Below are 26,500 nucleotides of genomic sequence, written 5' to 3' on the forward strand. Positions count from 1 at the left end.
TGTTAGTGGCGGTGGTAGTTGTACAGTCTAGGTTGATAGATATCTCCAGGGATAAGGATATGATCGTTCAAATCCACAACGATGAGAGATCCAACACCCGTCCGCAAGCCGCCAACATGAGAGATATGGTAAGGAATTCAATTTGCAATAATGATACTCGTTAAAAGTAGACCTGCATACTTTCTCTGGTAAATTTCTTCATCTCAGATCTTATGTGATCTATACATATATTTGCTCAGTGTATAATATACTCCATGGAGCTTATACCGGATCTGAAACCTTCAACGGACAGCATATTAAGAGAAATAATATAATATTTTACTTGATATTATCACACCCTTTATAAAAAGTAGAGCTCAAGTATTTGGGCAATTGTCAACTTGTCGCCTGTGAACAGTGTCCAATTTTTCAATAGCTCAAGAGAATGGAATTCCCCCACTGTCTCAAGACAGTATAATGTGGGGTGATTCGGGTGCTGAACATAAAATTTATAGCCAAGAATATGAGATTTGTATTAAAATTACTTATCACCGATGTGACTTATTTGCAGGTCTGATAACCCAAATTGTTGTGAACCCATTGTTGCAATGGAAGTACTCTCAATCTAAAGCAAATTATTGTTTATTACAACAATGTTAAATCAGACCCATAATTGCGTTGGTTATCAGAACTGTTAAGATGTGCACGTAGCTTGTGACCAATCGTCTCAAAACGGTGTTATGTTATGTCGGATGTTTTATATGTTGAAAATATATTTTACAGTAAACAATAACAGACTTGAGTTGAGTCATTGATGACCTTCGTTTCTTAACAAGCAGAAAACTCAGATTGGAGTGAATAACTCTTTTATAAGGCGCAATACCCAATAAACTTACTCAAAGCCTTTTACAAGGGGTTCCCTAGTCAGCAGCAACACTTAATATGTAGGACTAAACATAACGCCTATAAGCCGGTATTACCCAATTTATTTTGGACAGTGATATCGCTGTTACTAAACTGGTACTCATTTTACACTTGAGTACTCTGTGAATAAATAGTATTTTCCAAGGCCTCAAATTTGCGTCGCCCAGAGGGTGACACGAACTAAGATCAATAGGCGAGTGTCATTAGTATTAGATCACAAAGCCACAGACTGCCGTACTTTGAATAAACAGATATTTAAAATGTTGGCCAGAGAATTCGTCCTTCAATTATCGATTAATTAAAATTGCCCTAATCTGGCAAACATTCTCAAACCTGGGAGTTTATAAGTCTGACACATAAGACCGTGTCTGGAGCATGGAAATAGTATATGGTGTCCCTTATTTAAGTAAAAGTGTGTTAACATTGAGAACGTACAAAGACGCGCTACTAGACTTTTGGCTGACATCCGACATATATCTTATTTAGAAAGATTAAAGCATCTAAATTTGCCTTCACTGAAATATCGTAGATTATAGGTGATCTTATTCATAAACTCGTGCATGATTCTTACAATATGGGTTATCAGTTATCATGATTTTTTAAAAAATGATTCGAATGTTACAAACACTAGGGGAGATAAGTTTAAGATATTTATTGATAGATGTAGTTCGTCTATAAGGAAAAATACTCAAATTCAAAGAACTGTAACGATTTGGAATAATCTAAACTTTGAGACAAAAATTATAAGTCAATTAATATTTAAAGCTATTGAAATAATTAATTTGATTTCGATGAATAATGTAACATGACATTGGATATTATTTGCAATTTAAATATTAATTTATCTAAACTCTCGAATGTTTAAAGTTGAACATGTCAAATGAATGTAAATACAGATAATTATATTACGAATATGGACTATGACACTTATTTATGTATTAGATATAAGAGTGCGAATAAAGATGGTCATATCAAATTAATGTAAATAGAGATAATTATACTACGAATATTGACTAAGACACTTATTTGTGTATTAGATGTTTAATACTCAATATTATCATATTAATAATGAATGTTATTTATATAACTTTGATAAATTGTATCTATACGTGAAGGTTTCACAGAGTACTTAAAGGTTTTTAAAACCTAGTAGCTCTTAAACGATACCATAGGATACACAATTTTTACAGGACAAGTTTTGAAATAGTTGCAAATACTTCAAAACATGTTTGTGGGCGCGGGCATATTTTGCCCTGTTGAAATGTCATTTTGGATTTATAATAAATTCTTTGACAAATAACTGCAACAACATACAGAAAAGATACGTTCCTAAATTTGCTAACAAGAAAGTAAAACTACTGCCTGATAAAAACCGAAATTTAAAAACAAAACAAAACAACCCCCCATCGAAAAAAAAGAAAAAAAACCCACAAGAAAAACCCCCCAACAAAATACAAAAACAAACAAACAAACAAATAAACCAAAATCAAAAACAAACCAAAAATAACAAAGCAGAACAAACAAAACGGCAGGTCATTGATAGTGTGTAATATAGCTTACTCGAGCATTGTGTACTCGACAACCGACATCATGTAATATTATAGTTATGGTTATAGGTCTGAGGAAAGTTTGCCTAGGTATAATCTGAAAGATTGCAATGACATTTTAGATTTTAGACAATTTGCTTGACAGAAAACAGGATCAGAAAATGCGCGTGACGAGTCTAAAAGAAAATAACATTGCCGTGAAGCCATTTGCTCCATCACTACATTTAGGATCTAAGATATTTACACCCAAGAGTTTTTGGGTTGCTAGCTCTATTAGATCAGTTAAGAAATACTTTGCGATATTCTAGTATCCTATCCACATAGTATAGTAATGAGAAATCGTGAAAAACTCGTCATTATATATTTTATGGTTTTGAAGGACTATTTGTTTTGTTCTTGGTGTCATCAAGTTGCTTGTATTAAAGATTTATTATTCAAATGAACAATAACGCCAATTGTTTTCATAATACAAGTGGAATTGGTTAATGGCAATGAGTTTATGATCTTCACAATACCTGCGATTTGTCTACTGACTCTAAGGAATTAACCGTCGCGATAAGACTATGAAATCAATACCAACCCTCACAATTGACGAGGGTAATTAAAAATTGAATATCCTAATACAAAAATCAGAACAAGATTTATTAATTGTATTAATAGGCTTGCTGGTCGTAAATCAGAAAAAAAAATAATTTGAATTTTTATACAGGGAAATATCAACTTAACGTACTCAAAAAGACAAGTGTCTCATGCCAACAGTGGTCAATACGAAGGACGACACATTCTCCTGTGAGGCGCTAATACATTTTTTACGACAGTTACAGCAGTATTGCCGGCTAGATACTCATTTTAAACATGAAAACAATGAGAGAATGTATGTAAGTGGCATTTTTTTTTCCAAGGAACCAACTTTGCACTACCCACAGTCGGATTCAATCAGGGGCCCAAAAGTCCGAGAGGGAATGTCATATCACACGACCACAAAGCAGGACAGTAAAATAATTGCTCTAAAGAAGGAAGATGTAGAGAATGAAATAAAATGGCAAACGTAGGAGGCCTCTGTGAGTGGATAAAGCTGTGTTTGAATTTATTGAAGAGAACCACAGAGGCATGATTATCGATATAGCACCGATGAAAAGAGGATTGCAGAGATATGATTTCCGATTTAGAACCGATGACAGAATGGATTGCAGAGATATGATTGCTGATGTAGGACCGATGACAAAGAGGAATGCAGAGATATGATTTCCGATTTAGGACAGATGACAGAGAGAATTGCAATGACATGATTGCCAATGTCTACAACAGAACTGACACATGACTTATTGCTTGATTGAAATCAGTAATTCAATGAAAATTGAATGCATCGCATTTCAAGTTGCAACCGTTTGTGTTCTTCTCAAAATACAATTAAACGTGTTAATATTCAAGTATCAAGTTCACCCAGATGCAATGCTATTTATCTGAGATAGCGGACCGTAGTTAGTGTAGCTACAATATGGGTAAGACAAGTCACAACTCAATATTTAGTTGTACAACTTGGGTAAGACAAGTCACAACTCAATAAAGTCAAACCTGTCTATAACCACCACCCAAGATCAACGGCCAAGGTGGTCGTTATATACAGGATTAATGGCGGGAAAAGGAGAGGAGGGTTTTACACTACCTTAGCCCCATGGTATTCAAAGCATTGGAACCTGTCAGTGTTGCTGAACACTTTACTGCAAGTCGCTAGCCCTTATAGGATACGTTTGTTAAGTTTGAGAATTTAAGCCATTTTAACATTTAATTTTAAAGTTCTTACTTTACATGCGTCCTGAATTATAATGTACTATATGTATCTATGTATTCTTGCGTAACGGTCATGGTACTTTTTTTTTAACTTTTAATATATGCACGAGCTGAATTTTACCTTTATCTTTCAATTTTTTAAAACATGGTTGCAATGTTTCGGACGAGACATTTGCATATCTTTTGTTTGCATATTTTACTCTTTTTTGCATGCATATTCACCTTATCTTGATGCATATTTTCATTTTGATAATGCATAAAACCGCGGAACCTGTAATGAGTATGATTAACTATTGTCAATATTATATACATATATTATAGACTTACACAACTGTTGAGCATACGACCCGTGCTATAACTATATGGTCATGTCAATAATGTAGACGTCCTTTGATGATTTAAGCCTACCCACTGATGCTTGCAGTCGCATTTTCACTCTCTACGGTCACTCATGAATAAACTCCGTCAGGAAACGATTTCATTGGTCCATTCATTCATCGCCCTATTTCAAACTTTTGTTCTCTTGGGTTCTTGATTTAAATTTTTTTTTTTGACCGAAGAGCGATTGGCTTTTTTAGAATCGTGACCCTTCAACGATTGGTCGCTCTGACAGCTCACGTGTCAACAGCTGTCAACTATGCTTTGACTCACCGTTGACATTTTTTCTTGTGGTTGCGTAACAATCACCACCTTGATGAATTCATTAGCTAACCAGTGGCTGATAGGTAAAAATGCCAATTTATGTTTTAGTTACATTTAAAACAAAGTATATCACTGATCTCGTCTCATTGAGATATAAACAATGATATAAATAGTGAGCTTTTTATAAAGCGCAATATCCACCAAATGTGCTCAAGGCGCTTTGCAAAGAAATCAAGAAATATCAAGAAATTCGGCCATTAGATAAAAAAAAGTTGCTAAAAACAAGCTAAAATAAACAAAAACAACTTTTAAAATCAAATTTACCCGTAAAACAGTTGGTTTTCAACACATTTTTTTTCTGGAATAAGGACCAATCTTCTTTTTTTCATGCTGATATAAAAAATGTGACTTCAAATACCTCACATTTTATCTTTTATTTTAGTTATTAGCTATTATCAGAAAGGTGTCATTATTTTTTTTTTCATAACAGTAGTGACCTTCAGCCAACCAGCCAAAAACAAAAATAATATTGTTTATTGATTTTTGTTGTTAGCTGATTAAGCGTTTTGAGCCGAAACGTTCCCAATTAGATAGGTATTTTGTTGTTTTTTGAAGCTTTTGTGTTCATTTTTTGTTTATTGCTCTTTACAGTCCACAGCTTCTAGCAGCTTAGTATCATAATTAAACAAAGCTGTGATTTTGACATCTAACTTTTCTCAGTTTCAAGAGTTAATAGTAAATTTAAGCCCAGATCCTTTATCAATTCTGTGGTCCCATGATGTATCTAATAACCCACTTTGAAAATCATTTAATTGAAAACAAGGTTTGGAATAGTAGTTGTGTCAGAAGATATGAAACAAGTTTTTTAAATACTAAATACTCAAGCTTTAAAAAAACAACTTTGGGAAGCAAATCGGACCTAACGCGGAATGATATAATATTATTATTCGTTACAGCAACTCATGTTTCAAGAAAATGTTGCGGCTTATCATATTTATGCACGGGGCCACATAATTGGACGTACTTAACTGTTTAACCGCCATGCTATGGAAAAACAGGTATTGAAAACTTTGGCCAGAAAACTCGTCCTTCAAAGATCGCTCGATGTAACTGACCCTCACCTTGGCAAAACCTCTCAGAAGTGAGACCTCGGGAGGTCCCAGGTTTGAAAAGTAAAGTATTGCCAAGATGAGAGACATTTAAGTCGATCGATCTTTGAAGGGCGAGTTTTCTGACCAAATTTTTAAATACATATCTTTCAAGAGCTCGACAGTAAAATGGTTAACTGTGATCTTGTAGTAGTTGCAAGCGTAGTACGATCAAATGTAGACATAAAATTTGAGTATTTGATAATTGGAATAACCAGCATCATTTATTATTATTTGGCTCGATTGCAGTAGAAAGTCATAATTTACAGTTAATTCTGTTGTGAAAAATCATGATCGTTCAAACATTTCAAACTCATATTCCTGAAACATTTTAAAGCTTATTTGTTGTAACTTTAGATCACTTGATTTCATTTAGATCTGGGATAACTTCTTTTGTGTTGGAAATGCGTTTTATTCAATGGATAAGACTCAATAGTTTATATTCGTGTCAGACTACAGAAACCGGGGAGAGCACCTTTCAAATCCACTGGCGCCTTGAGGCTTAAAAAGACTAACCACTCGAGTACATTTGATATTGATCCAATGTAAACTGACACACCGTAAAATTGAAACTGATCTGAGGTCAGTAATGGTGTACACACACAAAACACGTATAAATATATATGCCAGAAAACATTCTCTTCATAATAATACAGCATAATATCAATTGATTAAAATGACCCCTAGTTGGTCAAAATTCTTAAACGCGAGACTGCAATGAAGTCTCGTAATAAGGTTAGAAGTTATTCAAATCGGTCAATAAAAGAAGTAAATATTTCTCTTGCCAAAATCAAGAAAAAAAAAAAAAAAACAAAACAAAAAAACCCCCCAACAAAACAACAAAACAAAACAAAACGCTTTTTGTCAGTGGATGGCAAAATATTATCCAAGTGGATATGAAGTAATGAGTACATTATCTAGTTAGATAGTGACAGGAATGTCAAAGGCTGTTGTACTTAGAACAGCATTATGCCAAGTCCGATAGCAAGTACGATTAATTTGAATAAGCTGTGATTTTTTATTTATCCAACATTCCGTAGTTAATATAAAAACAATACGGTTTTAGCCTTAATGATATATTTAATATATAGATTATTGTAACGTCGAAAAGCGCAAATTATACTATTATTATTATTACTATTATTATCATTATTTTTATTACTATCATTAATATTATTATTATTATTATTATTATTATTATTATTATTATTGTTATTATCATCATCATTATTATTAAGCTGGTAAATATTCTATTACCTCGGATCGCACTATCGAATAACAATCTATATCTCATTCTATTTGTTGTACGGCAAGAATTTTTGTTTTTGTTTTAATCAAACCCAGGGACATGCCATGCGCATTTTCTGTTGTAATGTTATCTAGGTCTTTAATAATTTTCAAAAAACTAAAATGTCATTTCAAAACTGTAAATTATTCATTGGGAAACTTTCTTCAGATTTATAACTACAACTATATTGTAATGTTGGTAGTCAAGTACAATATGCGAAGTCCCAGGTTTGAGAGTCTTTGACAAGATGAAGGTCGTTTTAATCGATCGGTATTGGAAGGCCGAGTTTTCTGGCCAAAATTAAAAAAAAAACGCGTCTTTTTCAGACTACGGAGTACGGAGTTTTGACTGTAAATCTCATTCTTATCATCTAAACCACTCGGACAAAATACCAATTTGAGGCTGGGGTCGAACATTTTTCTATACTATATTTATTTGGTAGCTGAAAATTCAAATTTAGCCGATTTCAAAAAAAAAAAGAAAAAAAAAAAAAAAAAGAAAAAAAAAGAGGGTATCTAGATAGTAACCGCGACGCTGGTGCTGATATAACCTAACCGTGTTGCAAGCGCCGTAAAACCCTTAAAAACAAAAACATAACCGCGACGCGAATCGGCTTCCTTAGAAAACATATTGTGAGGCTAGAGTAGAAACAAACCTTGCATGTAAAGGGTTTAATAATATTATGTGGTCTCAACACATTAAAATAACATTCCCAAACTGACGCCTCTATTTTAATGTCCATGTGCGACGGGACTGTGTGGGCTTTGATGAAATTCTTTGTGTCTTTCCGTAATCGCCTAGTTAGTTGAAACGCGTTTGACATACCTACTTTGGTTTTTGTTCTCTAATGCCTGTACAGCGCATAAATGGTACTTTGTCATGATGACTTCTTAGACTAAAATAGATGTGAACATTCGAATAAAAACAATATTATGTTGGGGGTGAAGACGATTATTTAAATTGAATTTCAAGCTCAACTTGTAAAAATTGAGTTTAAGTAAATGCTTTCATTGGGAAGACTGTCGTACTTGAATAAAAAGACACATTAAAATATTTTGGCCAGAAACCTCGTCTTTAAAAATATAAATCGAAAAAAATTATCCTCATCTTGTCAAAAACTCTGAAATCTGGGACTTCACAGAAATGGGTTAGCAGACTTCCTTGAGGTCTCAGGTTTAGGAATTATTGAAAGATGGGAGTAAGCGTCATCGATCAATATTTGAAGGACGAGTTTTCTGGCCAAATCTTTTATAATACGTACTTTTTCAGAAAACGGCAGAAGAGTACGTTTCGATTCGTGAACTCCAGAAAAGCTAACTTTTCTAAATCTGATCATCATTTTAGCTATGAATATAATGGTATATATTTTTTCCTTTCACTCCGACACAATACCGTATTAAAGTGGCATCCTTTTCTCGTTATTTTATTTACAAAAGGTCTCAAAAATGGCAGATTTTATGCAGATGATTCTATTTAATCTTTTATTCACGCCATGGTTTACCTCAATATCTTTGAATTGTCGAATTAGTCATGCCCTTGGGTTCATGTCATTGTCTTGAATGGTTATCTTTACTAGCTATATTTGTAACGTATTAAAATGCCATATCTATAAAAAAAAAATATGTACGACATCATAGTGCCTCATCTGGGTTTCGAACGAATGACCATTCAATCCAATATTTACTCCCTGAGCAAACACATAGAGCTTGCTATTTCAGTGTAGTACCGTTAGTATAATCTCTCCGTTCGAAATGAAAAACAAAGACTTTATAATACTATGTACTGTATCATAACATTATGTATGGTAATGGCTGCAGATTCTTCACTTCACGAATGGTAGCTTCGTGCCGTAATGGACCTTTCTATGGAATTCTTGTAAACATCAAAACAAGCCTTTTGTTTTACTCTAATATAGTGATTCCTGCAAATTGTTGTATACGTAATATTATAAGTGTCGTTCTTATATAAAATGTGTAGTGACCTTGGTACAGCGATGTGATCAAAGCTTTGTGACCGGGTGATACTGGGTTGACTGACATTTCCATTAAAAAATATTTTGATCAGTACCAGACTATGACTTTATGAAAGCTATAGTTAACTCTTTACCTGACACTGATAAGAAAAGTACATCACAATTGAATGCAACGGTCATCAAAAGAAAATAACCCCAACCTAACCCCCCCCCCCCCCCCAAAAAAAAAAAAAAACCATAAAAAAAATAATCCAGCGAGTTACACTCAATAGTTCAACCAATGGGATCAGTTGTTTCTCTGTGCACTTCTAACAATTCGCTATTCACTTTTTTGGTGATCGTCGAGTTGTATGTGATATAGTTAGTTTTATCTACTGGCTTACGACAACCACGATCTGATACTGGCGAAAAAATGTGCGTCATTGCGCATAACCGATAACTCACTTTTTTCCGATCGTAGCCTTGAATCATGACGTAATTATAGAGCAATGTCAGGCTATTTTATCAGGTTAAAGCAGACTCATGGAATACCAACCGTGCTTTACATACTCAAGTGGTACGTCAACTTATTCTAGCTCACGGTGCGCTGTTCATACGGCTGATTATTTTTACCCGATCAAAAATTAACACGAAAATATATTTTATTGCTTGGTACAGGAATAATAATCGCTGCCTCTGATGCGGTTAGTCACTGTTAGTCAATCACATGGTACACGACCAGACAGCGAAATGACCGATCATTGACGCCGTGAACGGCACACAGTCATCGAACTCTCCATCTACTAGAAGTGTTACTTTTCAGTTTATATTATATCTTTTTCTCGTCAAGCGATTGACATGCATGGTGATTTATTATGACAACCAAAAACGACAAGGCGATATATCCGTATTATTTTGGGAGATCGCATGCCATATTATGTCTGCTTCCTTCCAATAACGTACGTGTCTCACCTGTTGTCTTCGTAAAGTCAAAGTCTGACAATGAGAGAAGAAATTGACACCACAAAAACAAGGCGACCGACAAAAGAAAGTGAATTGTGAGTTATATTCAGTTGTACAACAAATAGGGTCATAATTTGTGGCTTTGAGCACTGCTAGCAACCAACTAATTTTTCACTTTCGTTTGGCGATTGTCCCCATTAATTTATTGTGATATGATTTTGAGGGAGGTGGGGTGTCAGACAATTAGTTGACGGTGTAAGCGACAAATGCGGACGCTGACAAAATACATTTGTGTCATTTTCGTTACAAAAAATGTCGCTTAAAACAACAAATCTATTAAAATGACTCACAACTTGTCAAAACATTAAAAATATGTAACAAAAAAATAATTTGATGTCCTTCAACTTTGAAAACAATCTCATATTTGAAGTAGATATGTGTTGTGTGTAGTTTTATATAAAACACGTTTTAATAAGGCATGGCAATCTTAATTTTAACTCTACGTTTAAAGGGACAATTGATGAAACAAAGGCTATACTGAATGGAAGTGTAAAGGTATGCGTGTTCTGCGACGCAAGTGACACATTCATTTCCATCACCTGATTATGCCTGAAAGGGTACAAAAGACATCAACAAAAATAAAATAAAGAAAAAAAAACAAAATAAAAACAAAACAAAAACAAAGTACTTTCTCCGAAATCTGCTAACAAAACAACAAAAAGTCGCAGGTTTTAGCCCTATGATAAGTTAGGGGTTATTTTGATCCATACATGACATGTTTATGAATGTAATGTTTTATGCTGACCAAAATGTAAAAAAGCGTTTTGTCAGTGTACAACATCACCGGTATTCTGCCGTACTCTGACAAAACAAGTATTTTAAAATTTTGCCAGAAAACTCTTCCTTCAAATTAAATAGCAATCGATTAAAATTACCATCATCTTGTCAAAAACTCTTCACTATTTACGGAAGTCGCAGGTTTGAGACTTTTTGACAAGATGCGAATCATTTCGATCGATTTTTAATTTGAAGGATGAGTTTTCTGGCCAAAGTTATAAAATACTACATGTTGTTTTTAACAGAGTACGGCAGTATTGATGCTAGTAACGCGCCATTTTCAATGCTACGTTTTTCAAATGAAATGAACAAAAAGAAGTTCCCCTCACAAATTTTCCAACTGACACTTCGCACCCATTACCCTGTCTCAGCGGGTTTCCACCATGACCATAATATAGGAACCACCCCGATTGGTGGCAGACCGCTTGAAACGCTTCCTCCCTACATTATTTGTTTGCAATAACCATTTACCCCATGCCAGGGTTACATACCTTTTCCTCAATAGTTACCTCTTATCGTGAGGTAATTCAATAAAAAGGATTAATATTATTCTTAAGTCGTTTTTGTTTGAACTGTGTAAAAATGTCGCAATATAATCAGTGTGTTGTTATATGCTCTAATTGTATGAAAAAAGGCTTGCGATCTGTAGATCGAAGGTTTGAATCTCATTATCGGCAGCAAAAATGTGAATCCATAGAGATGGCCCTTATACTGTCATGTTCTCACCAAACCAAGAGTAAAATGAATACATGGATAAAATTTTATCGTCGCTGTCTCAAGAAATCGTTACAGATTCGTGTTACATCCTGTGTGTTAAATGGTTTGGAACCCCTTGTAAAATTATCCATGAGTACAGTTGGGCGGATAATGTACTTAAAAAGCTACTATGTTTCTGTTTACTCCAACATTAATTCTGACCCACAGTGTCGTTCCAATTTAATGTCGTGGTGAACAAGGTTCTTAAAATTGACTTTATTGTCTAGATAGGGAACAAAAGTGAGATGTCCAAATACAGGTTCCAACCTCATTGGAAGTGTAAAACCAGTCTTCCGGAGGACTGGATATATACCTTGTGTAATAAATTGATCTGAGTGATAGCATCTATTTTCTACTCTAAATACGATGCTGGTTATCAATAAAGATCATCCATCCTCGCTCTTTTGGTCTACCTCGGTCCATTTCTCCTTGTGGAGTCCAGTGCAACGCTGTTCTCGGGATTCAGTACATTGTTGCAGACATGACCGCACTACCTCAAATTATGTCTAGCTCTGGTGGTGTCTGTAATCTTGCCCACCCTAGTTCTCTGTACGACAGCCTCGTTTTTAATGACATTCATTGGGCGAGGCGATTCTTAGGATCCTTTGCAGACATTTTCAAATTTGGTTCACCTCGTGCGGTTATGTGGTCTAGTAGTTTGCCACTCTCCTTCAGATCGAAAGGTCCAGGGTTCAGGTTCTTAGAAAAGGCTCTTTACTCGCATTTTCTCACAGTACTCAAGTGTAAAATTAATACATGACCGTTAACAGCGTTGTCTTTTGTCCGGAAAAAAGCGTAATGATATCGCCTCCCAGTTGTTACGCCTATGTTACATGTTAAGTGTTGCTGTTGGCTAGGGACCGCGTATAAAGCGCTTTGAGCACGTTTAGTGGATATTGCGCAATATAAATAGTCTAGTTTGGACTAATTATAAAGCGCGTTGAACACGTTAAGTTTGCACAATACAATAAAAGGTCTAGTTTTTAAAAATACCGTTTGGAGACGATTAGTCACAAATATAGATTTTTTTTTTAAATTAAGGGGTCTACCTGTAACAAGTCAACGTTTATATCATACGGCTATTAAATGGCTAGTCAGCAAAATTACTACTAATTGACATATTCAAGGCACGTAACCATTACTTCTCAATTTAATTGAATAGCTCCATATGACCTTTCTACCTGTTAACTGCCGTACTATGAATAAACAACAACAACACACGTATTCAACAATTTGGTCAGAAAAATCTTCCTCAGATATGATCGATTTAAATGACCCTAATCTTGGCAAAAGCTCTCAAACCTGGGATCTCGTGAAATCCCATGTATGAGAGTTTTTGCCTTGTTGAGAGTAATTTAAATCGATCTTTATCTGAAGGACCAGTCTTTTGTCCATTTTTTTTAGAAACGTGTCTTTCAAGAGTTCGGGAGTTAACTGGTCAATGGTGTTAGCTTGACTTATCATGTCAAGGTAACATTATTGGTAGGTTTACAGTACAGGTACTAAAACTAGATTTTAAATACCCTTGCTAAATCGTGCCTTTTATTTATTTCAATGTAAAGACATTGTGTGTTAAATCCGGATTTATTGCCCCCGGTATGAACATGCTTTTGAAATAGGTGTTAAGTGTTAAATATCAACGTGTTTGTTTATCTGTCGATCGAAAAGTCAACAACCGCTCTTTACATGTTTGTCCTCTCTCTCTCTCTCTCTCTCTCTCTCTCTCTCTCTCTCTCTCTCTCTATCTCTCTCCCATCTCACTCTCTCTCTCTCCCTCTCTCTCTCCTCTCTCTCTCTCTCTCTCTCTCTCTCTCTCTCTCTCCCATCTCACTCTCTTTATTTCTTTCTCTTTATTTCTTTTTTTTTCTTCTTTCTATCTTATTCTGCTTCTTCGTCGGGTTTTAGGGCAGTCAACACCATCATGCTGGTGACAAGCTCTGCACCATAATGTATGCGCTCAAAACACACGTGTGTGTATGTTTCTCTTTCTCTGTTTCTATCTCTTCCTTTCTCTTTTCTGCTTCTCCCCCCCCCCCTCTCTCTCTCTCTCTCTCTCTCTCTCTCTCTCTCTCTCTCTCTTTCTCGCCACTCTCCTTTTCATACTTTATTTGTTTGCAATATAACGAAGGCTGATTCCTATCTAGGGTTTAATCGATCTTTTTTCCGAACCCCAGTTCCAAACCAGTGCAACAAAGGGGTTTCTGGGTATGTTGAATCTGCCGGAAAGTACTTTGTGATATACTAACGTCAATCAATAGATAAACTCTGGCTTGGCTGACTGCATCCATGTTAGGATCGTCATTTTCTCCCCTCACATATCATACAGATTCGTCTATGTCGTGTTGATCTTGTATGCTATCAGCTATCATTTTATGCCAGCCAGGACACGAAAAATTAATCAAAAATTGTCTATATTTAGCATTTAATTTAAGGCAGATTAATGAAGAGTTAGTGGAGATAAACACTATCCTCTTGATTTCTATTGACATCAAATACTGGTAAAGGATATAATTTGAGATCAAATGGATTGATATCAATGACGCATAAAGGTTGAATAATGTGTTATAAAGGGAAATATAGAATATGTCATACATATTATATGCACACACTTACACTTACGGCACACAACTCTACTGAAAGATCTGAAAATTAGAAATGTATTTTTTACAGAAAGATAAACAGATAACTTGATTTCCTTTTATAATTTAAAGTCAGTTTGAAAGTTCGTTGAGTCAAACAGATAATATCATAAAATATGTACCGACGACACTTGGCTCCCAAAATCAACTAATTTTGACACTGTAAAAAGTTGTCAATTTGCGTCATCTATTTATGACATCAAGTATTATTAATACTTCCGTCGTGTTGTTGATTTAGCGGTGATCAGTTTTGTTATGATATGTTTGTGTGTGTGTGTGTGTGTGTGTGTGTGTGTGTGTATGTTTGTGTGTGTGTGTGTTGTGTGTCGTGTATACATGTGTGTGTGTGTGTGTGTTGGCATTTTTCAGCAAATCGTGGCATTCATAGTGATATTATTCACTTGATCACATGAAGGTATTTCAGTCGCCATTTTGATTCTTTTTTTACTATTAGGGTTAGCTCGAGACGTTAGTCATAAGTGTTATTAAATGTGCTTGGGTGTTTGTTTTTCCATAAGTTAAGTAAAGGGGAGACATTCCGAAAGCTCCTACATCCCCAGTATTCTTTAAATTTGTATTTTCACCGTTGATATTTTGTCAGGCATTTATTTATTTAGTTTGTCATATAGAAGTATTTTAAAAACTCTAGAACAAACCTTGATAGATTTGTGAAAGTTTAAAATTTCCTAATTTGACCATTGTTTTGATTTTCGGCCGCGATTTTGATTTGTTAAATCTTGAAAGGTAGTGCAAAGCAGTCCGAGAGTTGTTTTTTTTTTCTATTAGGGTTAGCTCGAGAGGTTAGTCATAAGTCTTATTAAAGGTGCTAGGGTGTTTGTTTTTCCATAAGTTAAGTAAAGGGGAGACATTCCGAAAGCTCCTACATCCCCAGTATTCTTTAAATTTGTATTTTCACCTTTTTGGACTTTTGTCAGGCGTTTATTTATTCAATTTGTCATGTTTTTTTCTATTAGGGTTAGCTTGAGATCGGATGATTTTTTTTCCTATTAGGGTTAGTCATAAGTCTTATTAAAGTGCTAGGGTGTTTGTTTTTCCTATTAGGGCTAATTAAAGGTACTAGGTTTAATTTTTTCTTAGGGTTAGTTGAGGGAATGTATTATTAAATATATTATTGGGCCACACAGAAAAATCAACCGAAGATATATCAAATTACACAGATAACGTTGTTTACCAATCTGCCCTCATTAAATGATGGTGACTACAGTATCGAATGAAAATAGTTCTTTCCCCGCGAAATTGCGGGCTTTTTACTAGTATTATATATATATATATAAAGTGTGTAAGTATGTGCATATATGTATAACCTATTCTATACTTCCCTTTATCACGCAATTATTCAAAATTTATATTTAATTCATAATTAATCATATATATATATATATATATATATATATATATATATATATATATATATATATAATATATTATTTAAAATATTTACCACAATGTTTGAGACAGTCTACATTAATGTTTCAGGCTTAATTTGCCATCGTCAGGACTGAGTTGTTTTGTTGACTGTTGTTGTTTCTTGAAGTGGTTCCGGTTTATATATATATACAATTTTAAACATTCTACTTGTATTTCTATATTTGTAAAAGCAAGTTGACCTCAAACATCGCAAGAATTTTGGAAATTATGAAAATTGGCAATCAAACAATTTTTCTTGAACTATAATCCAGTGTAAAAAACTTGAGCTTTTTATATAGCGCAATATCCACTAAAAGTGCTCTAAGCGCTTTACAAGGGGTCCCTGACAAACAGCAATATTCAACATGCAAGACGGAACATGACGCTTGTTAGGAATATTTTAATTTTTTTTTCGGACAGAGACAACGCTGTTAACCCTCTCCTTACCACCCATAGGAAAATCGTCACAGTTCGTTACGATGTAACCGACAATTTTCTCATTTTGATTTCTCTTGTACATCACAAAATTTTTTTAATGCTTTGATTACATCTATAAATACTAAACACTGTGTTATAGAACTCACTTGTTACCTTTTTGTTTGATTAGGAAAAGTCTTTTTTTGTGCTGGGTGGGTGTGAATTTTCGGGGGAAATTCTAAAAATAGCTGGTAAGGAGAGAGTTAACGGGTGGCTACTCATTTTACACCTGCGTACGGTGAGAGAATGTGAGTAAAGAGCCTTTTCCAAGGACTCAATTTTGGCTCGAACCCAGGATATTCCGATCCAAAATCGAGTGTCATACCACAAGACGACATAGCCGCATATATTATGGACTTCATTTCTCCAATGGTCCCATGTAAAGGTCAAAAACCAGTATGGGAGGACTTTCTCTCCGTGTTTCATAGAGGAGGTAATAATCACACAAAAGAGTTCGTGTTAAAAGTGACGAATACACAAACCCATAAACCTACTTCAGTCTTCGCTGACTAATATATTAATGCTTATAAATGACAGGGTTTTTATAAATATCAAATGTGTCTTCAAAATGAAAATCAAGGTCGCGTTCACATGATAATGATTAATAACTCATCGAAGTGTTGATATAAGTTTGTTTATTTTCAATTTATTGATGGAATATAATAGTGTCCCCGTCCTTGTCTTAATGAGAGAAAGGAAGGAAAGAAAGAAAGAACGAGAGAAAGTGAGAGAGAAATAGATAGATAGATAAATAAGTAAATAGATAGATGGATAGATAGATAGATAGATAGATAGATAGATAGACAGATAAATAGAGTGTAGATAGATAAATAGATAGATAGATAGATAGATAGACAGATAGATAGATAGATAGATAGACAGATAGTTAGTGTGTGAGAGAGAAAGAGAGGGGAGATAGAGATGGAGACAGAGAGGGAGATAGATAGATAGATAGATAGATAGAGAGAGAGAGAGAGAGAGGGGAGGGGGGGGGGGGGGGGGGGCAGGGGATACGCAAGTAAACAATCGCACTGCTGTCAATAGGATTTAAATCCGACGAAAGGTAGTGATTATTTTTATTATACCATCGGAATGGGGAGAGACGAATAAAAGAAAAAAAGGAAACGGAAATTAATGTGGAGATGATGATGGATAGATAGCTGGATAGACATATATATATATATATATATATATATATATATATATATATATATATATATATATATATATATAAATAGATAGATAGATAGATAGATAGATAGATAGATAGATAGATGGACATATAGATAGACAGATAGATAGATAGATTGACAGATAGATAAATATATAGATAGATAGAATGATGTATAGAGGGATAGACAGGATAATAGAATGATAGACGAAGAGATAGATAAGAAGATAGAGAGATAGATGGATCAAACGATGGATGGATATATATATATATATATATATATATATATAATATATATATTATATATATATATAGATAGATATATAGATAGATAGAAATCGGTAGATAAAAGAGTAATAGAAAGATGAATGGAAACGGATATATGTAGATATGTTATAGATAGATAGAAAGGGAAAATATCTAGATAGAAAGAAAGATGGAAAAATTTATAGATAGAAAAATAGATAGATAGAGAGAGAGAGGAGAGAGAGAGAGAGAGAGAGAGAGAGAGAGAGAGAGAGAGAGAGAGAGAGAGAGAGGGGGGGGGGAGTAATAACAAACTGCATCATAACATGATGAACGTTAAAGTCAACTGTGCTATCAGTGAAAATCTTTGAGTTAAACTGGAAAAACAGGATTTGCATCTTTTGATTAAGCTGTGATTTCTCTTTCCAAGGAATGCTCATGGCATATGATTCTTTCCTCAGCCGTCTAACTTCGAGCCCGAATCTCTCTCAAATTATATTTTTCTAGTTATATGGAACTCAGCTCTTTAATCTGATATTACGTTGGCGTGACACATATCCAAAAATACGTAACTGTCATGTCACTGTCATCAGCCGGTAGTATGCTTTATTGGTTAAATAAACTATATTCTTCGTACACAATGAACGTATGGTAATTTCATTACACATCCTAAAAAGAATATAAAAAATTACGCCCTTCCGCGCAGCATCCTGAGATGCCGTCATCTATGCATTCCGTGAAGGAATAATATATTATATAATCCATCAATCCATCAAACAAACGTCTGATGTCAACAGGAATCACCCATGATGTCCAAAGTATAAGGCATAATGCCGTACTTAAAATCACATTTGCAGCACCTGATAGACGCCTATATGATACACGATTGATACGTTTGATCACACCATCTGGTTTATAACTGTTCTGGTAAATCTGCCGTTGTTTTGTTTCTTCTTTCGGTGAATACAGGGAGATTTGATATCATGACAGAATATAATAGAATTCTACATGTAAAGGGTTAACATTGATTTACGTTATGATGTATTAACTAGAGATTCATTAACTAGGAAGATCACCACTACCTGATTCATACCGTTTTTAGCTGTGATTTTATTTGTTTTCTCTGCCTTCCACCAAAACGAAATTGGATAGCTAGTTCTTTCTTTAGTTCTGGAGAAAAGGTCTATATTGTAGACGAGCGTCCTATTCAGAGGGTAACAAGCTAATATGCACACGAAATCAGGTCTGATAACCGAACGCAATTATGGGCTTGATTTAACATTGTTCTTTATGAAAATATGCTGTGTTGGTTTGAGAGTATTTCCATTACAACAATGAGCTCATAACAATTCAGTGTATCAGACCTGCAAATTACACGTAGGTAACAAGCCCTTCTTAATTTTCGTTTCACAGGACAGAAAATGGGACAAACTCAAGCATTACAGTCTATACGGGTCTTTGTCAACAGTCCTCATAATAATAAAACAATGCCGTTACTGATTCACAATAGCGTTAAATTTAATGTCTATAAGCATATACATGTACACCACATATACATGAGTACATTTAAGTTGAAATATTATCTTTACCACGTGTATCATTATTGCAATCTTTAACGAATAGATTTATGGCATTACTATTAATATTAAGGGCATTCAAAGGATCTTATCCTATTTTGCCCTATACCATATGTTATGTTATGTGTTATAAGCCTGACGAGTGTTATTCCATCCCTCTCATTGGAAAACCCCATCATTTCTTAGTGATACGTGTCTAATCGTCGAATAATGACTTGAACGCGTTGAATAAAAATTTTATTCAACAATTGCAAAATATTTTCGCACATTTTATTGGTGTGAAAAAAAAACGTGTTAAAGACAGCTGATAATGCAAAATAATCTTTTGGTGCGCGTGAATACAAATCCAACATTTTTAGTTTTGGGTCAAATTGTCATTCAAGCAGAAGAAGAAAGATACAAATTATGGTGAATAGTCTACTAATACCATACCATTTGGTTACAAAATATCTAATAATCTTACTTGGATGGGTAGAATAAACGTATACTTTCATTTCTTAGTATTTATTAAACTTATTATATTTCTATCGTACAACAACACATGAGTGCAAGCTCATTGTGTTATTGGGCAGGATAAAAATAACTTGGCTACTTGTCTATGTAACGATAAATGGACAGCAACAGTTGCCTGTAATCCTTTTGTATTGGACGTCAGCGTCTTGCAATTGCAAGTTACTTTTAGGCAAATCAAACAAGCCTAGCTACTCAATTGCTGCTGGATGGGCAGAGGGTTTGGTGAATCATATAATCTGGGAAACTGGACTCAGTCTTGGATCAAAAATGGGTCCCTGTGTTTGTAATGCTCGGTGTTATACCTACCAGTTGAGCTACCGAAACCCCAAAGTCTATCTTTAGGTAACGCTAATAATTATTAAGGATGACACAGAGAGAATTACTACCCCATTGAATGAGTATGTATATTCGGGGTTATAATTTATCTACATTTTCAAGGAACCAATATTATGGTGTGTGAAATTTATTTTCGATTGTTTGTCATTAAATCTTAACGTATTTTTGACGTGTAAAGCGCTTTGAGCAGTTTTAGTAGATATTGCGCTATAAAAGCTCAATTTTTCTTTTTCATAATATAATACTTGCTGGATTCTAGCATGCTGTCGGGAAAAGCCAAAAGGTGTGCTAGAATCTGAGCATGCCCTAAGGTGATGCTCATCAGAGGAAACGACTTATTATGTTCAACGATTGCAAAATATTTTCGCACATTTTATTGGTGTGAAATATGGTGTAAAAGACAGCTGATTGGCAATGAAAAATAATCTTTTGGTGTCCATGAATACAAAACCAACATTTTTAGTTTTGGGTCAAATTGTCATTCAAGCAGAAGGAAAAAGATACAAATTATGGTCAATAGTACTAGATAATACCATACCATTATATAGATTATATAATTCTGTCGCCCCGCTCCAGCCCGCCGTTTTGAAGAGCGTGCTGGAATTCGACGTGCGAGAATCCAATGAGCACTCTGCTGTACTCTTGAAAAACACATATTTAGAAATTTGGCCAGAAAACTCGTCCTTTAAATATCGATCAATTTAAATGACCCTCGTCTTAGCAAAAAAAGTTCAAACCGAAGGTCCCATCATGCCATGTAAAATTAAAGTTCCATTCTATATATAGGAATAGTCGCCTGCTTGCGTCCTTTCTTGTACAAGCGACCTTAGAGCAACCATCACGACCTACAACTAAGTACTCTCCGAGTAAAATGCGGACCTAGATGCCAAATGCCTTACGTAGGATTCAACGCCAAGGCCATTCCTACCATTTTCTCCCATCTATCCGATCACCTACTACTTAGAGTAGTACTTCAGAGCCATTTGACCCATGGAGTAGGAGTTTATCTCGGTTTTATAGTGTGAAACGGACAATAGCAATTGCTTGTTACCCTTCAGATAGGACGCTCGTGTATCGCAGAGTAGTTTCCGCCAGTACTAACAGTCCCAGTTACCGAATCACACCTGAATGGACTGGGGGGGGGGGGGGGGGGTAGATATAAAAATTTCGACTACATCCGGAATCAATCTCAATTCCTTTGAGTGTGATTGTGTGCTCTATCTATTGAGCGATTGGGACCCCAAAGATCACTTACCAGACTCAACATCATTTGCTAAGGTTGCTAGACGAAAGTAAATGTTCCGCTGAGTCACCAACAATCTCAAAACATCAAAACAATAATGTATTATATAAATCAAAACAGTGTTTTACCATAAATATTGTGTTCAAAACTCGTGTTTGCTTGCCTTCAACTATCTAGTGTAAAATTAATTTGATCGAATGAAAGGTTACAGACGGTATGGACAGCATAATGACTGTTGCCACAAAAGCCAGTGACAAATAAATAAAGATATATATGTATTTGTAAATATATATACATAAAATTATATATATATATATATATATATATATATATATATATATATATATATATATATATATATATATATAAAGGAAAGTAACAATAACAATAAATAAGGTCACTCACACTTTTCCCCCGATACAATGAGAGTGACCTTATTTATTTTTATATGCTGTACCCAACATTATCGGGTACTCTCGTACCTACAAGTACCCACCAACACTCATACACACACACACACACACACACACAGACACACACACACACAGACACACACATATATATATATATATATATATATATATATATATATATATATATATTATTTAATACAATATAATGTAAACAAGGATAAGTTGGTAAACCTTAACCTATTCTAATGCAGTTTTTAATTCCTTATGTTGTAAACCTCTTTCTTAACTGAGGGAAATGTTCACCATAGATACTTCGCTTCATTTCTTCATAATTTATGTTTTAAATCCCTCTATATTGGAACAAAATGTGACCCAATGCCTCAAACTGCTACTACGTTGGAATAATATAGATAGAGTTAAAAGTAAAAATAATTAGAATTATGATATTTAAGTTCTTTGAAGTCAAATAAACACAACTCACTCTCCCGAACAAAGAGGCATTTACTTTAACTTAAAATTTATAACAGACAGTGCCAAACAGTCCTTTTGGTGACATTCGCCACATAAAAATACTCCATTACTTATTTATTTGGAAAAACTCATAAAAAAAGATATTTCATTAGTTTCTATGGGTTAATTAATGAGAAATAAAAAAAATACGATCTAGCATAATTTTGTAGTTATAGCTTTTTGGAGTGCGAATAAGTGTGGACAAATTTGAAACTCTGTCCACACTTATTTTTTAACCTTTGAGATCTATCTCTGCTGTTCTATAGGGTTAGATCGAGATCGAGGGTTTTTGGTCTATACATTAACTGATTGATAGAAACTGATGAAACCGAACTGCTTTCTTCGTTTAATCAAATAACTTATAAATGTAGAATTTTTTTTTGCGACGAACGCAACAAAACGACATTTTGTCACATCCTCATAAGGTAAGCTTAAAGTTCAATCATTTCATAATCTAGCTTGACTAACCACCGACTTGAGCCGATACATGACAAATTTTCCCTTCATGACATACAGTAAGAGAGAGAAAGAAAGAAAGAAAGAAAGAAAGAAAGAGAGAGAGAGAGAGAGAGAGAGAGAGAGAGAGAGAGAGAGAGAGAGAGAGAGAGAGAGTTAGAGAGAGAGTGAGAGAGAGAGAGAGAGAGAGGAGAGGAGAGAGAGAGAGGGGGGGGGGGGGGGGGGGAGAGGTAGGAAAGTAATACATGTTTCTTTTTTCTTGTGCTCAATGCCACCCACTCAGCCACCATGAGGGGAGAAAAAAAGTTCATGTTTCACGCTACGCGGACCGGAATAATTCTCATTAAAATAGGCTAATGGTTCAACTTTAAAAAGTTAGCCAATCTACTTAATGCTATTGTAAACTCACTTTAACCGCCGTAGTCTTGAAAAAAAAAACAACAACACTTATTTAAAAACTTAGCCAGCGAGGTCCCAGGTTTGAGAGTTTTTGCCAAGATGAGGGTCATTTATATCGATCGATATTTGAAGGACTGGCCATTTAATTTGTTTGAATACGTGTCTTTCCGGAGTAAAAAAGACTTGAGCTTTTATACAGCGCGTTATCCATTAAACGTGCTCAAAGCGCTTTACAAGGGGTCCCCGACCAACAGCAACACGTAACATGAAGAACGAGACATGACGCCTGTTAGGCGATATTACCAATTTTTTTTTCGGACAGGGACAACGCTGTTAACGGCCAGGCAATCATTTTACACCTTGTTCGGTGAGAGAATGTGAGTAAAGAGCCTTTTCCAAGGACTCAACAGTGCGTTGAGCGAGGCTCGATCCCAGGACCTTCCGATCCGAAAGTGAGTGACATACCACTAGACAACATAGCTACACAATCTACTTAATGGTATTGTAAACTCACTTTAATTGCCTTAGTCTTGACAAAACACGCATTTATAAAGTAACTGTCTGAACAGCATGCATTTATGAGATAGACTATTCCTGCTGTTTTATTTTAGCCTGTGTAAGATTTGTTCGTATTAAATTGACTTAAACTTTAGCATTTTTAGAGAGAACTATCCACTAAACGTGCCCAAAGCGCTTTACACAACAAGCCAGCAGCACTTAACATGTTGGACGAGTAAGACTCCTGTTACAATTTGTACAATATCACACTGTGTGATTGGATGACTCCGTGGCTAGTTCGACTGCTCGCTGATCTCAGTTAGGCGGAGGGTGCCGTGTCAGTTGAATCCCGGGTTTGGCCCTCATACCGTTATATTTTTATTCTCTGTTTTCATCTGGGACGTCTCCACATTCTATACTTCTCATCATTATTGACATAAGTACTCGCTCCACTCTTGTTCTGAAGACAATAAGGATAACCTTGAATGAGATATTAATCTATCGCAAAGTACTTTCTGTCAGGTCTAAATTAAACCCAGATAAACAATCCCTAAGGGTGGGCCCGAAGAATGGCTGTCATCACCTTGTGACGTTTTATATACAGTAAGTCATTCGGCATTGAGCGCGGTCATCGACCGAGCGAATAACATTTATATTCCAACTCTGACAGGGACAGGTCACGGGTCAATCATTTGTCATTCCCAATCCTTTCGACTCCGGTTTAAATGAGTAGGTTGGTATGAAAAGGTATCTTTGTTGTATTTAGACAGTAATATTGGTTATTAGTTATCACTTAATTATATCAATCGGACTATAAACGTTTAAAGTGTGTTGGTACTTTATATCCGGCTAGCGGATATTGTGAGTATTTTACCTTAACGCATAACTTCAATTAACCTCACTTTTGCCCCCTATACACCTAACGTTCTACCGGCCGGTATACCGGTAACGGTAAACCGTTTAGCCCATCATTATCAAAAATATAACTCCGACCTTAAAACTTTGAACTCAGCAGGTCCAAATTAACATTAACAGATCATTGTGCGGAACCATTGTGATTAATACTCACAAACTGTTTTGGCCAGATGATTCAGCTTTCAAGCACGCACTGAAGGCGACAGTGGTGCAATGCGTTTAAATGAAAAACTCACATCTGTCCACCAGATGAAACCTACTAACACAAACCCCCCCCCCCCCCCCCCAAAAAAAAAAAAACGATGTGAAGCCAGTCTGATATATTTTTAGTGAGAACTAATTACCCAGCCGAGTGGTATCAACTTCATTCCTTTTGTGGATTGACGGATAATGACAAATTTCACGTCAAAAAATAGAACTGTTTACAGTAAAATGTTTTCATACGGCGTACGGTCAATTAATATGGGCCCTGAGGGGAAGGGTAATAATTGAGCTATTCTGAAGAGCACTGGAGTTTCTGTTAAGCGTAAAATCCTCACATTATTGTAAATGGGCATTTGTACAAGGGACCGTGTCTTGGTATTTCTATCAATTTTCGGGCCTTAATATAAAAATAAGTGAATTTATATACATAATTTTTTTTTCGATGACTACGATGTTACTAGTGTGCATCTGTGTGAATGTGTCTATGTCAATATTGTAATGTTATAAATGTGTAACCAAATGACAAATCGCCACTTTTTTTGAGGACAATAAAGATGTTTTATTATTATTGTTATTATTATTATTATTATTCTTATTATTATTATTATTATTATTATTATTATTATTATTATTATTATTATTATTATTATTATTATTATTATTATTATTATTATTATTATTATTATTATATTATTATTTATATTATTATTATATTATTATTATTATTATTATTATTATTATTATTTATTATATTATTATTATTATTATAAAACGGAATGAAAGATTCAATTTAATTTACGAAGACATGTAGTGAACGTTTTGGGTTTCGTCTTTGTCAACAAAACATGACGATGAATGAAACACCCAAAGACGATTGAGAGAAATAAGAGGATGGCGTTGCTAATGCGAATAAATAAAACATTGTTTTATTATTGTTACTTATTTCTTCGAGCTCCAAGGAGAGACATTTGCACGAACTCTTTTATACAGAGCAGTGTCCGCTGAAGGTGTTTGAACCCTCTCTTTACCAACCATAGGAAAAGCGTCTTATTCGTTACGATAGAGGTAACATTTATTTTTCTCCTGATTTCATTTTACATTTCAAAACTTAAATAGAAATTATTGTTATTGTTATAAAAATTAAATACTGTGTTGTACAGCTTGTTTTGATAAAAAAATGAATACATCTTTAACAAGAACTTGCTGCTTTTGTGATCGAGTCGCCTTTTACATGTATGCAGGTCTGACATCAGAATCTACTTATGGGCCTAGTTTTGAGATTTCCATTACAACAATGAGCCCATCGTGATTTAGGCTATCAGACCTGCAAATAAGTGCACGTCGGTTCGAGTGAAAGCAATCTATCTTTTGTGTGTGTGTGTGTTGGTTGTGTGTAAAGCTTTGGGGGAAATCCTGAAAATGGCTGGTAAAGAGAATGGTTAAGGCTCTTTGCAAGGGGTCAGAGCCGACATGAATACTGAACACTGGATTTTTATTTTCAACAAAGACAGCACTTTTACCGATAAAAAATTAAAATTATGCCCTTCCACCACGACATCGTAAGATATAGTCGCCTAGGCATTCCACGAAGGAATAATATAGATAATTAATCAAACAAGATGTCTGTGGTCAACAGGAACCACCGGTGG

General features: G+C 34.8%; 1 protein-coding gene across 1 annotated transcript in view; it reads left to right on the plus strand.

The window, feature by feature from the left end:
- Window positions 1–26,500, plus strand: part of LOC144972892 (uncharacterized) — a 61,095-nt gene that overhangs the window by 571 nt on the left and 34,024 nt on the right. Inside the window, exon 1 of the mRNA XM_078914678.1 lies at window positions 1–128. This exon is cut by the window's left edge and continues 571 nt beyond it. Coding sequence (XP_078770804.1) covers window positions 1–128 — 128 coding nt within the window. The remainder of the gene's footprint in view (window positions 129–26,500) is intronic.

Source organism: Berghia stephanieae, chromosome 5, assembly GCF_034508935.2.
Source record: "Berghia stephanieae isolate SIO BIC M18660-M18661 chromosome 5, UCSD_Bste_1.3, whole genome shotgun sequence".
Taxonomy (NCBI): domain Eukaryota; kingdom Metazoa; phylum Mollusca; class Gastropoda; order Nudibranchia; family Aeolidiidae; genus Berghia; species Berghia stephanieae.